Here is a 15,331-nt window from a genome sequence, read left to right on the forward strand (position 1 = left end):
AGGAGCTTCCTGTCAAATTGAATGTCCATTAGTCTCGCATGGAATTCTCCTCTTGTCATCTCAAATGAAAAGTCACTTAGAATAGTTGTCTTTTTTTCCATGGCATCTCGTCTCGGTATCGTCATTCGTTTTCGTCAGGAAAAATAGGTCGTTGACTAATATTTTTCGTCTTAGTTATTCTTGACAAAATTAACACTGGCCTACAGGAGTCTACATCTGAAGCAGGTAGGTATACAGACAGAGACGTTTCTTCCAATATTTATTTTAACCCAAAGCTGGATATAAAATGTTAACAGTCAAGGAGGGACTCTGTAACATTGAGGAATAGAATCACTAATATGACCAGATATATAACATCAAGCTACAGAGCCGGGCCAGGTAAACATACAGTAATCATAGCCAGGGGTGTCTGGCATTTGCTCTTTATCAATACTACAAGAACATTGCCTCCAGGGTACCATACCTGAACAAATCCCACAGTAACCCCAGTGTTTAGGAAATCAACCCCATTATGAGAGAGGGATTACCTAATAAAGAGAGAGAGATTGTTAGCTTACCTGTTGCTCTCTTGTAGAGTCTCACTGCCCTTCCTCCAGGAGATCCCACCCCAGGGGGACATTTTGGGCCTGCACTCCATCAGCACATCTCCTCCCTCCTTCACCATTGTGTGGCTCCTCAGCTGGTTCTGGGAGAAATCTGGGGCAACAGCTAAGACAACACATGCATGTTAAAAACTCATTTCCCTTCCCCTTTACTTTTTAAGTCTAACTTTCAACATGTATGACATGAGCGTAAAGACATGAGTTTATCCTGAACACATGACCTGAACTAGGAGAACCTCAGGGCCTTAGTATACTGGGTCCAGAGTCTTTCCTGGTGATGTCACAGGAAATAACAACATATACATCAAGGATATAGTCATTGTAATTGTCATTGGCCAGACCTAGATATAGTCATTGTCATTGGCCAGACCTAGATATAGTCATTGTCATTGGCCAGACCTAGATATAGTCATTGTCATTGGCCAGACCTAGATATAGTCATTGTCATTGGCCAGACCTAGAGATAGTCATTGTCATTGGCCAGACCTAGAGATGGTCATTGTCATTGGCCAGACCTAGATATAGTCATTGTCATTGGCCAGACCTAGAGATAGTCATTGTCATTGGCCAGAGCTAGATATAGTCATTGTCATTGCCCAGACCTAGAGATAGTCATTGTCATTGCCCAGACCTAGAGATAGTCATTGTCATTGGCTAGAGATAGTCATTGTCATTGGCCAGAGCTAGAGATAGTCATTGTCATTGGCTAGAGCAGGTCTTAGCCAGTGTAAATAAGGCTCAAGGAGATTACTAAACTCCACACTCCAGCTTGTATGGACTAGACAGAGAGTGAGTCAAAGGCAGACATGTTGAAAAAAAGCACAAAACAAAAAAATAATTATGCAATGGTACGTTATCTGTATAACCCCTAAAGGTTTTAATACACCCGTGCATGGCTGCTGTCTACTTCAAAGTGAGGCGTGTAATGTGTTGAGTAGAAATGGCAGGGAAGGAAGGAGAGTGCAACACACTGCACTCCTTAAAAAACAGGGAATCCTTTTCTAAGAAAAACAAATGGAAAATGTCATGTCTGTTTTGCAGCTCAAATTAGTTCTATGATGATCATCTCCTTTTCTCTCCAGGATCCTCCCTCCCTTTGCTTTTATAAAGCACTTCAATTAGTGCCAGGGGCTGTCAATGACGTTTTTACCTCCTCCACGTTTAATTCAACCTGGGAACTTTGGCTGTGTTGGATCTAATTCCAATCAATGGCAAAACAATGATGAAGAGTGGTGGGAGATGGGTTTCGAGAGGGAGAGCTGGAGGCCAGCCCTGTGCCAGGGAACAGGGTCCTGAGTAACAGGACTGACAGGGTAGATGGGTGGGACTGGGGAGCACAGTGGCATGGCCATACATCAACAGCACCCCAGTGCATTCATCTTTTAATGAATGTCTTTTAATTAGGAGGCAATCACAGAGAAGCTAGAGGTCACACTGCGATGGTAGAGAGTGGAAAAACAAACTAGCTATGACACTAAAACATGCACACAACAAACGTGCATACTGTACAACATACAATACATGCACCGGTATGTAGGCTGTCAGGCACGTACACCCACACACCTTGTATTGCCTTACCTATGACTTTGAGCTCTGCATTGGAGTAGACCTCCCCATGCTTGTTTCCAGCCACACATTGATACATTCCAATATCGGACAGCGTCAGTCGGCTGATTGACAACAGCCCATTGGCAACCTGTATGCGCTCCTATGAACAGAGAGACAGAGACATGCTTTTTGATATGCCTTATTGCGATTGCTCATTTACATAAAAGCATGCAGCCAATGTGCCAGTGAATTATAGTGTGGCAGTGACGAACGTGGCAATAAATCTAGGTTTTCATCACTAATGGAGGGAGGGGGTTGGGTGGAGGGAGGCAGGCTAGCAGAAAATGACCCTAATCAATCTGCATGTTTATGAGAGTGGAATAAAACCATGCCCTATTTATATCTCTGGCTGCACCAATGGACCTGTTTCCCCTTCAGCATGAGGACTGGATGTGAGGATTAGGAATATCTTATCAGAGCTATGCTGCATGTGAAAATTGGTTTCCTGATAGGTACAGTATGCCCTATACATACTAAGTACTGTATGTATGCTGTTATGTACACCACAGATCCCACACTGCACTGAGCCACTGTGAATAGCAGATTCCTGCCATCTTAGTGAAGGAGATACAGCTCTTGTGACTGGCCCATCAAAATCAACAGGCGTATTAGCCTAGGTGGGTTATATGCACTAAAACCCAGACACTTAGCATCTTTATCGTCAAGGTATGTTTACATATTTGAACTTCAGCCACACCATATATAAAATCGACCACACACCCATGCAATCTCCATAGACAAACATTGGCAATAGGATGGCCTTACTGAAGAGCTCAGAGACTTTCAACATGGTACCATCATATGATGCCACCTTTCCAACAAGTCAGTTGATCAAATTTCTGCCCTGCTAGAGCTGCCCTGGTCAACTGTAAGTGCTGTTATTGTGAAGTGGAAATGTCTAGGAGCAACAACGGCTCAGCCGCGAAGTGGTAGGCCACACAAGCTCATAGAACGGGACTGCCGAGTGCGTAGTACGTACAAATCGTTTGTCCTCGGTTGCAACACTCACTACCGAGTTCCAAGCTGTCTCTGGAAGCACTGTCAGCACAATAACTGTTTGTCAGGAGCTTCATGAAATTAGTTTCCATGGCCAACAAGCCTAAGATCAAAATGGAATGGTGTAAAGCTCGCCGTCATTGGAATCTGAAGCAGTGGAAACACGTTCTTTGAAGTGATTAATCACGCATCACCATCTGGCAGTCCGACGACCGAATCTAGGTTTGGCGGATGCCAGGAGAACGCTACCTGCCCCAACTGTAAAGTTTGGTGTAGGAGGAATAATGGTCTGTGGCTGTTTTTCATGGTTTGGGCTAGGCCCCTTAGTTCCAGTGAAGGGAAATCGTAATGCTACAGCATACAATAACATTCTAGACAATTCTCTGCATCCAACTTTGTGGCAGCAGTTTGGGGAAGACCCTTTCCTGTTTCAGCATGACAATGCCCTCGTGCACAAAGCGAGGTCCATACAGAAATGGTTTAACGAGATTGGTGTGGAAGAACTTGACTGGCCTGCACAGAGCCCTGACCTCAACCCCATCGAACACCTTTGGGATAAATTGGAACGCCGACTGCGAGCCAATCCTAATCGCCTAACATCATTGCCCGACCTCACTAATGCTCTTGTGGCTGAATGGAAGCAAATTCCCGCAGCAATGTTCCAACATCTAGTGGAAAGCCTTCCCAGACGAGTGGAGGCTGTTATAGCAGCAAAGGGGGGGACCAACTCCATGTTAATGCCCATGATTTTGGAATGAGATGTTCGACAAGCAGGTGTCCACATACTTTTGGCCACTGAGTGTCTATTCCCAGAACAGCATTAAAGCCGACACCAGTTTTTAAGGGTAGGGCTTTTTGTCAGTGCACTACTAGTTTTTAAGGGTAGGGCTTTTTGTCAGTGCACTTTGTGCTGCATGCTCCCCGCTGCCCTTCATCTTCTCTGTTTTCAAAAGGCTTACCATTAATGTCATTAAAGCACATTTCCATAGGGGTGTCAGCTTGGTGTGGCTCCAGTCTGACGGGATTAAGGTACTGTCACATGAAAAGAGGAGCTGTCCTCATTGAAACATCAGTAGCTAAGCCCGTGTTTGAGCAGGTTGCGTTGTGAATTTCGATGATGCTCAGTGATTTGCCGCTAGCTAGATGCATAGGGGCGAATGTGCCTGCTGGCAGGAGCGGCAGAATGGTGGTGGCTTATATCGGTCTTTGTGTGGAAAGCCCTCCATTTACGGGCTGCTATTAATTAAGCATGACATTCCTCTTAAATCAGCAGTTTTTCATGCAGGGACCTGGGGGGACCATCTGCACAACTTCTGCTGAAAGGAAATGATTGGCAATGTCATTGCCAACACTACCGGGTCACTTCATTTGATATAGGAGAGTATAAACAACAAGCCATATGACTCGATTGATGTCACAAACAAACGTCTGTCATGGCGGTTTATGAGATGCATTGGTGTTTAATTGTTGTCCATTTCGGCAGGTATGAGAAATACATTTGCGTTACTGACAGTATCAGAACTATTAATACCCTACTGTGTACCCATGCACTTTAACTACTGACCAAACTTGGGAAGTTAGGTTACACTTTATCTGGATAGTCCCATATAGATGATCTACAGATGGTCATACTATCACCAAATGATCTGCTGATCAGCAACTGCTTGCTAAGGTAACAGTTAAGGTTAGGTTTAGGTTAGATCAAGGGTTAGGGTAAGGGTTAAGGTTAGTAGATACTGTAGTTAGTTGGAATGTTGTTGAAAGTTATTGAACATCTACTGAACATCTACAAGCCATCCACTTGGGATTAGCCAAATAAAGTGTCGCCGGAAGTTATTTGAAAAATGAAGGTAATATCATAAGCCATTGCAGTCAGCTCAAATGTCCAAATGAGCAGGAGAAGCAGAAAAGGTCCCCATTGATTTACTGTAATGAATCTCTGCGCGTGGTATATCTTCCCCATTCCTGCTCTACCTCCAACAGTTATTAGATTGATGAGGCTGCACCATTTGATAGGGAAATTTCAAACAATGGACCAACTCTGCTTGATTCATCTATTAATTGAAGTGCATTACTAATCCTCCCATTTATTATGTCCATATTAAGGAAATCCTACTCCAAAATGAACACTGTCAGTGTCTAACCTCTTATCACAGATACTGTAGGGCTGTGGCGGACAAGACATTTTGTCAACTGGTTATTGTCATGCAAAAGGCTGCCGGTCTCACGGTAATTGACAATTAATTAACATAAACACATTTAGCATCTCCAGGCCTCCATGCATGCAATCCGCATACAGGTCTCTGATGCACGCCTTTGGAACATCTACATTTAAAAAAGTAAAATAAATCTATGTATTATACACCATCAAAATGAATGCATTATTTATTTTAGGCAGGACTAAAGAAATATGATACTATATGAAGAAAATGTAATTCCGAAAAACAAAATATGAGTTGGCCTATGTGCCATAGGCTGTATGCTTGTTCATTTAGCAGACAAGATATGCTTATAAGTCCTGTGCCATTTTTTTTGTATTATATGATTTTATAGTAAGAAGAATATACCGTGCCTACAGAATATATTCATACCACTTGACTTTTTCCTCATTTTGTTGTGTAATGGATTAACGTGAGATTTTTGTTGTTACTGGCCTACACACAATACTCCATAATGTCTGAGTGGAATTACGTTTTTCTAAATGTTTTCAAATGTCTTGATTCAAAAATGCCTTGAGAAAATATCTATTCAACCCCTTTGTTATGGCAAGCCTAAATAAGTTCAGGAGTCATTTTTGGGGGGGAGGGGATATTCTGCAGAACCCTCAGCACCCCTAAAGTGTCTTGCAAAAGTATTCATCCCCCTGGGCAATTTTCCTATTTTGTTTTATTACAACCTGTAATTTAAATGGATTTCTATTTTGATTTCATGTAATGGACATACATAAAATAGTCCAAATTGGTGAAGTGAAATGAAAAAAAGAACTTGTTTCAAAAAATTCTAAAACAGAAAAAACAGAAAAGTGGTGAGTACATACAGTATGTATTCATCCTGTTTGCTATGAAGCTCCTAAATAAGATCTGGTGCAACCAATTACCTTCAGAAGTCACATAATTAGTGAAATAAAGTCCACCTGTGTGCATTCTAAGTATCACATGATCTGTCACATGATCTCAGTATATATACACCTGTTCTGAAAGGCCCCAGAGTCTGTAACACCACTAAGCAAGGGGCACCACCAAGCAAGCGACACCATGAAGACCAAGGAGCTCTCCAAACAGGTCAGGGACAAAGTTGTGGAGAAGTACAGATCAGGGTTGGGTTATAAAAAAAATATCCAAAACTTTGAACATCCCACGGAGCACCATTAAATCCATTATAAAAAAAAGAAAGAATATGGCACCACAACAAACCTGCCAAGAGAGGACCGCCCACCAAAACTCACAGACCAGGCAAGGAGCGCATTAATCAGAGAGGCAACAAAGAGACCACAGATAACCCTGAAGGAGCTGCAAAGCTCCACAGCGGACACTGGAGTATCTGTCCATAGGGCAACTTTGAGCCGTACACTCCACAGAGCTGGGCTTTACGGAAGAGTGTCAAGTAAAAAAACATTGCTTAAAGAAAAAAATAAGCAAACACGCTTGTTGTTTGACAAAAGGCATGTGGGAGACTCTCCAAACATATGGAAGAAGGTACTCTCGTCATATGAGACTAAAATTTAGCTTTTTGGCCATCATGGGAAACGCTACAGTTGAAGCCGGAAGTTTACATACATCTTAGCCAAATACATTTAAACTCAGCTTTTCACAATTCCGGACATTTAATGCTAGTAAAGATTCCCTGTCTTAGGTCAGTTAGGATCACCACTTTATTTTAAGAATGTGAAATGTCAGAATAATAGCAGAAATAATTATTTATTTCAGCTTTTATTTCTTTCATCACATTCCCAGTGGGTCAGAAGTTTACATACACTCAATTAGTATTTGGTAGCAATGCCTTTAAAATGATTAAATTGGGTAAAATTTTTCGCTTAGCCTTCCACAAGCTTCCCACAATAAGTTGGGTGAATTTTGGCCCATTCCTCCTGACAGAGCTGGTGTATCTGAGTCAGGTTTGTAGGCCTCCTTGCTCGCACACGCTTTTTCAGTTCTTCTAATTTTCTATAGGATTGAGGTCGGGGCTTTGTGATGGCCACTCAAATACCTTGACTTTGTTGTCCTTAAGCCATTTTGCCACAACTTTGTAAGTGTGCTTGCGGTCAGTGTCCATTTGGAAGACCCATTTGCTACCAAGCTTTAACTTCCTGACCGTTGTGTTACTTCAAAATATCTTCATAATTTTCCTTCCTCATGATGCCATCTATTTTGTGAAGCGCACCAGTCCCTCTTGCAGCAAAGCACACCCACAACATGATGCTGCCACCCCCGTGCTTCACGGTTGGGATGGTGTTTTTCGGCTTGCACTATGGCCAAACAGTTCTATTTTTGTGTCATCAGACCAGAGGACATTACTCCAAAAAGTACGATCTTTGTCCCCATGTGCAGTTCCAAACCGTAGTTTTTATGGCAGTTTTGGAGCAGTGGCTTCTTCCTTGCTGAGCGGCTTTTCAGGTTATGTCGATATAGGACTCGTTTTACTGTGGATATAGATACTTTTGTATCTGTTTCCTCCAGCATCTTCACAAGGTCCTTTGCTGTAGTTCTGGGATTGATTTGCACTTTTCGCACCAAAGTACGTTAATCTCTAGGAGACAGAACGCATCTCCTTCCTGGGCGGTAGGATGGCTGCGTTGTCCCATTGTGTTTATACTGCGTTCTATTGTTTGTACAAATAAACTTGGTACTTTCAGGCGTTTGGAAATTGCTCCCAATGATGAACCAGACTTGTGGAGGTCTACAATTTTTTTTCTGAGGTCTTGGCTGATTTATTTTGATTTTCCCATGATGTCAAGCAAAAAGGCACCTCCAATTGACACAAATTATGTAAATTACCCTAACAGAAGCTTTTAAAGCCATGACATAATTTTCTGGAATTTTCCAAGCTATTTAAAGGCACAGTCAACTTAGTGTATGTAAACTTCTGACCCATTGGGATTGTGATACAGTGAATTATAAGTGAAATAATCTGTCTGTAAACAATTGTTGGAAAAATGACGTGTCATGCACAAAGTAGATGTCCTAACCAACCGACTTGCCAAAACTATAGTTTGTTAACAGCTGATGTAAGAAGGCTATATAAATACATTTGATTTGATTTGATTTAACAATACATTTGTGGAGTGGTTGAAAAACGAGTTTTAATGACTCCAACCTAAGTGTATGTACACTTCCGACAGTATGTCTGGCGCATACCCAACACCTCTCATCACCCCGAGAACACCATCCCCACAGTGAAGCAAGGTGGTGGCAGCATCGTGCTGTGGGGATGTTTTTCATTGGCAGGGACTGGGAAACTTGTGCAGAATGATGGATTCTGGGTTTATCTCAATCATTTGTTATATACCCTTTGTTGGCAATGACAGAGGTCAAACGTTTTCTGTAAGTCTTCACAAGGTTTTCACACACTGTTGCTGGTATTTTGGCCCATTCCTCCATGCAGATCTCCTCTAGAGCAGTGATGTTTTGGGGCTGTTGCTGGGCAACACAGACTTTCAACTCCCTCCAAAGATTTTCTATGGGGTTGAGATCTGGAGACTGGCTAGGCCACTCCAGGACCTTGAAATGCTTCTTACGAAGCCACTCCTTCGTTGCCCGGGCGGTGTGTTTGGGATCATTGTCATGCTGAAAGACCCAGCCACGTTTCATCTTCAATGCCCTTGCTGATGGAAGGAGGTTCCTTTACACGGATCAGTCGTCCTGGTCCCTTTGCAGAAAAAAGCCCCAAAGCATGATGTTTCCACCCCCATGCTTCAAAGTAGGTATGGTGTTCTTTGGATGCAACTCAGCATTCTTTGTCCTCCAAACACGACGAGTTGAGTTTTTACCAAAAAGTTATATTTTGGTTTCATCTGACCATATGACATTCTCCCAATCTTCTTCTGGATCATCCAAATGCTCTCTAGCAAACTTCAGACGGGCCTGGACATGTACTGGCTTAAGCAGAGGGACACGTCTGGCACTGCAGGATTTGAGTCCCTGGCGGCGTAGTGTGTTACTGATGGTAGGCTTTGTTACTTTGGTCCCAGCTCTCTGCAGGTCATTCACTAGGTCCCCCAGTGTGGTTCTGTGATTTTTGCTCACCGTTCTTATGATCATTTTGACCCCACGGGGTGAAATCTTGCGTGGAGCCCCAGATCGAGGGAGATTATTAGTGGTCTTGTATGTCTTCCATTTCCTAATAATTGCTCCCACAGTTGATTTCTTCAAACCAAGCTGCTTACCTATTGCAGATTCAGTCTTCCCAAACACACCGCCCGGGTAGCGAAGGAGTGGCTTCGTAAGCAGCATTTCAAGGTTCTGGAGTGGCCTTTGCCAGCTCTCCGGATCTCGGCCCCATAGTGGAGCTTTGGAGTGTGACTGTTTGAGAGTCTGTGTTGCCCAGCGACAGCCCCTAAACATCACTGCTCTAGACAAGTTTTACACGGAGGAATGGGCCATTAATACCAGGCAACAGTGTGTGAGGACCTTGTGGAGCCTCTTACAGAAGAACGTTTGACCGCTGTCATGTGCCAACGAAGGGCACATGACAAATGCTTGAGCTAAACTGTTTGTTAGGTGACCAAATACTTATTTTCCACCATAATTTGCAAATAAATTCATTAAAAATCCTACAATGTGATTTTCTGGATTTTTTTTTCTCATTTTGTCTGTCATAGTTGAAGTGTACCTATGATGAAAATTACAGGCCTCTCTCATCTTTTTAAGTGGGAGAACTTGCACAATTGGTGGCTGACTAAATACTTTTTTGCCCCACTGTATGTACCACACACATACAATTAACTGAAAGGTCCCTCAGTCGAGCAGTACATTTCAAACACAGATTCAACCACAAAGAGGTTTTCCAATGCCTCGCAAAGAAGGGCACCTATTGGTAGATGGGTAAAACATTTAAAAGCAGACATTGAATATCCCTTTGAGCTTGGTGAAGTTATTAATTACACTTTGGATGGTGTATGAATACACCCAGTCACTACAAAGATACAAGCACCCTTCCTAACTCAGTTGCCTGAGAGGAAGGAAACCGCTTAGGGATTTCACCATGATACCAATGGTGACTTTAAAACAGTTACAGAGTTGAATGGCTATGATAGGAGAAAACTGAGAATGGATCAACAACATAGTAGTTAATCCACAATACAAACAGAGAAAAGGGTCGGCCCAAGAATTTAACTCTGTGGCACCCCCTTAGAGACTGCCAGAGGTCCAGACAACAGGCCCTCCAATTTAATACACTGAACTCTATTTGAGAAGTAGTTGGTGAACCAGGCGAGGCAGTCATTTGAGAAGCCAAGGCTTTTGAGTCTGCCGATAAGAATGTGGTGATTGACAGAGTCGAAAGCCTTGGCCAGGTCGATGAAGACGGCTGCACAGTACTGTCTTTTATCGATGGTGGTTATGATATCGTTTAGGCTCGGAAACCAGATATCGCAAGCTCGGAAACCAGATTGCATAGTGGAGAAGGTACGGTGGGATTCGAAATGGTCTGTGATCTGTTTAACTTGGTTTTCGAAGATTTTAGAAAGGCAGGGCAGGATGGATAGAGGTCTATAACAGTTTGGGTCTAGTTTGGGTCTAGAGTGTCTCCCCTTTTGAAGAGGGGGATGACCGCGGAAGCTTTCCAATCTTTGGTGATCTGAGACGATACGAAAGAGAGCTTGAATAGGCTAGTAATAGTGGTTGCAACAATTTCGGCAGATCATTTTAGAAAGAGAGGGTCTCGATTGTCTAGCCCAGCTGATTTGTAGGGATCCAGATTCTGTAGCTCTTTCAGAACACCAGCTGTCTGGATTTGAGTGAAGGAGAAATGGGGGAGGCTTGAGCAAGTTTCTGCAGGGGGTGGCCGGGGTAGCCAGGTGGAAAGCATGGCCATCCATAGAAAAATGCTTTTTGAAATGATCGATTATCGTAGATTTATCGGTGGGGACAATGTTTCCTATCCTCAGTGCAGTGGGCAGCTGGGAGGAGGTGGTCTTATTCTCCATGGACTTTACAGTGTCCCAAAACTTTTTGGAATTAGTGCTACAGGATGTACATTTCTGTTTGAAAAAGCTAGCCTTAGCTTTCCTAACTGACTGAGTATATTGGTTCCTGATTTCCTGAAAGTTGCATATCGCGCGGGCTATTCGATGCTTATGCAGAACGCCACAGGATGTTTTGTGCTGGTCAAGGGCAGTCAAGTCTGGGCTGAACCAAGGTCTATATCTGTTCTTAGTTACTTTTTTTGGAATGGGCATGCTTATTTAAGATGGAGAGGAAATCACTTTTAAAGAGCAACCAGGCATCCTCTACTGACGGGATGAGGTCAATATCTTACCAGGATACCCGGGCCAGGTCAATTAGAAAGGCTTGCTCGCGGAAGTGTTTTAGGGAGCGTTTGACAGTGATGAGGGGTGGTCGTTTGACCGCGGACCCTTTACGCACGCAGGCAATGAGGCAATGATTGCTGAGATCCTGGTTGAAGACAGCAGAGGTGTATTTAGAGGGCAAGTTGGTCAGGATGGTATCTAAGAGGGTTCCCATGGTTACGGATTTAGGGTTGTACCTGGTTGGTTCCATGATAATTTGTGTGAGATTGAGGGCATCTAGCTTAGATTGTAGGACAGCCGGGGTGTTAAGCATGTCCCAGTTTAGGTCACCTAACAGTACAAACTCTGAAGATAGATGGGGGGCAATCAATTCACATATGGTGTCCAGGGCACAGCTGGGGGCTGAGCTGGGGGCTAAAGGGGTGTATAACAAGCGGCAACGGTGAGAGACTTGTTTCTGGAAAGGTGGATTTTTAAAAGTAGAAGCTCGAATTGTTTGGGAACAGACCTGGATAGTATGACAGAACTCTGCAGGCTATCTCTGAAGTAAATTGCAACTCCGCCCCCTTTGGCAGTTCAATCAATCAATCAAATGTATTTATAAAGCCCTTCTTACATCAGCTGATGTCACAAAGTGTGCACAGAAACCCAGCCTAAAACCCCAAACAGCAATGTAATGCAGGTGTTGAAGCACGGTGGCTATCTTGTTCTAGTTCTATCTTGTCGGAAAATGTTATAGTTATATGTAAATTTCAGGATTTTTGGTGGCCTTCCTAAGCGGCCTTCCTAAGCCAGGATTCAGACACGGCTAGGACATCCGGGTTGGCGGAGTGTGCTAAAGCAGTGAATAAAACAAACTTAGGGAGGAGGCTTCTAATGTTAACATGCATGTAACCAAGGCTTTTACGGTTACAGAAGTCAACAAATGAGAGAGCCTGGGGAATGGGAGTGGAGCTAGGCACTGCAGGGCCTGGGTTAACCTCTACATAACCAGAGGAACAGAGGAGGAGTAGGATAAGGGTACGGCTAAAGGCTATAAGAACTGGTCTAGTGCGTTCGGAACAGAGAGTAAAAGGAGCAGATTTCTGGGCACGGAAGAATAGATTCAAGGCATAATGTACAGACAAGGGTATGGTAGGATGGGAATACAGTGGAGGTAAACCTAGGCATTGAGTGATGATGAGAGAGGGTTTGTCTCTAGAGGCGCAATTTAAGCCAGGTGAGGTCACTGCATGTCTGGGGTTGGAACAAAAGGTCTAGCTAAGGCATATTGAGCAGGGTTAGAGGCTCTACAGTGAAATAAGATAATAATCACTAACCAAAACAGCAATGGACAAGGCATATTGACATTAGGGAGAGGCATGCGTAGCCAAGTGATCATAGGGTCCAGTGAGTAGCTAGGCGAGCTGGAGACACAGCGATTCATACAGCTAGCGGGCTAGCAGAAGGGCCTTCGGGGACGTCGCGTTACGTCGGCGGACCAGTCGTGATGGATCGGTGGGGCTCCGTGTCGGCAGTAAAAGGGTCCAAGATAATTGGCAAAATCGGTATAGCCCAAGAAATTGGCTGATGGACCTCTTCAGCTAGCCGGGAGATGGCCTAGCTCGAGGCTAGCTCCAGGCTAACTGGTGCTTGCTCCGGGACAGAGACGTTAGCCAGGAGTAGCCACTCGGAGAGCAGCTAGCTAGCTGCAATGATCCGGTGTAAAGGTTCAGAGCTTGTGGTATGAATCTGGAGATGTGGAGATGTGGTAGAGGAAAAGCAGTGCGATATGCTCTAAACAGCTAGCAGGCCGTTTAGGTCACCTAACAGTACAAACTCTGAAGATAGATGGGGGGCAATCAATTCACATATGGTGTCCAGGGCACAGCTGGGGGCTGAGCTGGGGGCTGAAGAGGGTGTATAACAAGCGGCAACGGTAGCAGGCTAGCAGATGGGCCTTTAGGGAGGTCGCAACGGAGGAGCCTGCTGAAACCCCCTCGGACGGTTACGTCGGCAGACCAGTGGTGATGGATCGGCGGGGCTCCGTGTCAGCAGTAAAAGGGTCCAGGCCAGTTGGCAAACTAGGTATTGTATCCCATGAATTGGCTGATGGACCTCTTCAGCTAGCCGGGAGATGGGCGTAGCTCGACTAACTGGTGCTTGCTTCGGGACAGAGACGTTTGCCAGCTAGCTGCTATCCGTGTGGCTACTGGATAGCTAGCTGCTATCCACACGGATAGCAGCTAGCTAGCTGCGAAGATCCGGTGTAAAGGTTCAGAGCTTGTGGTATGAATCCGGAGATGTGGTAGAGAAAAAGCAGTCCGATATGCTCTGGGTTGATATCGTGCTGTGCAGACTGGCAGGAATTGACCGGGCTGAGGCTGGCTGATGTCCGAGTTAACGGTGATGACCGCAAGCAGGGGATAACTGACTACTAGCTAGTAGCTAGTCAGCTGGCTAGCTTCTGATGGGGATTCTGGTTCTACGTGTAAAAATAGCAGATCCGTACCACATTGGGTGAGGCGGATTGCAGGAGAGTATGTTCAGTCCGTAGATGGGAATTGAGATTAAAAAATAATCCAAAAATGTATATGAAAAATATACGAAGAAAAATATGTATACATGGGACGGGACGGGACAAGACAACAGACGCCATCTTGGATTCTAATCAGGTACAAAGAAGAATGTTGCTGAGTGGCCGAGTTACAGTTTTGATTTCAATCTGCTTGAAAATCTATGGCAAGACCTGAAAAATGACTTCTAGCAATGATCAACAACCAATTTGACAGAGCTTGAAGAATTCTGAAAAGAATAATGGGCAAATGTTGCACAATATAGGTGTGGAAACCTCTTAGAGACTTACTGAGAAAGACTCACAGCTGTAATCACTGCCAAAGGAGCTTCTACAAAGTATTGACTCAGGGGTGTGAATACTTATGTAAATGAGAGATACTCCTGTATTTCATTTTCAATAAATGTTTTCACTTTGTCATTATGGGGTATTGTGTGTAGATGGATGAGAAAACAACAACAATTGAATCAATTTTGAATTCAGGCTGTAACAACAAATGTGGAATAAGTCAAGCAGCACGAATATTTTCTGAAGTCACTGTAATTGAACTTATTTGAATAAAATAGAAAGGATATTTTTACCATTCCTGAGCTAGTGCTCATTTGAAGTGACTATGTTGAGAGTAAAAGTGATAACTTGAAACAGGTCCTATATGCTAGATTTAGAGCTATGTGGCAATCGATTATCGTAGTTATCGCACTTTAGTTGTGAATGATACAAACCTTAGGATGTCTTAGAAATCAAAACATGGGCTGCATGATGCAACTGTTGGCTATTGATGATTTGAGAAAGTCATAAAAAAAGCTTGCGCTCTGTTCCTTGCCTCAGGCTGCACAAGCTGTTCTCTCATCAAGTGATCATTTTTACTGTATATGTTCACCCATCAGACTATTCTCAATTTAATCTTGTCTTTACCAATATGTCAAATCTGTTTTGATTTACAATGGCCCATTGTCATATGGGCAGGAACAGGGACAGGGGGGAAAAAAAGTCATCTGTATGCACTCGAATAGCGAATGGGGGCCGCTTTACCGCCTGTTTGTTTTTGAATCATGCCAGGTGGGCTACTCCATTTCACTCCACACATCAACCACTGTTTGAGGA

General features: G+C 43.7%; 1 protein-coding gene across 3 annotated transcripts in view; it reads right to left on the minus strand.

The window, feature by feature from the left end:
- Nucleotides 1-15,331, minus strand: part of LOC139535553 (contactin-4-like) — a 182,015-nt gene that overhangs the window by 59,960 nt on the left and 106,724 nt on the right. For all 3 annotated transcript variants that reach the window (XM_071335060.1, XM_071335058.1, XM_071335059.1), the window contains exons 10-11: nt 2,181-2,310; nt 558-708 (exon numbers count right to left, since the gene is read on the minus strand). In XM_071335060.1, the coding sequence (XP_071191161.1) occupies nt 558-708; nt 2,181-2,310 (281 nt within the window). The remainder of the gene's footprint in view (nt 1-557; nt 709-2,180; nt 2,311-15,331) is intronic.

The sequence above is a fragment of the Salvelinus alpinus genome, chromosome 12 (assembly GCF_045679555.1).
Source record: "Salvelinus alpinus chromosome 12, SLU_Salpinus.1, whole genome shotgun sequence".
Classification (NCBI taxonomy): Eukaryota; Metazoa; Chordata; class Actinopteri; order Salmoniformes; family Salmonidae; genus Salvelinus; species Salvelinus alpinus.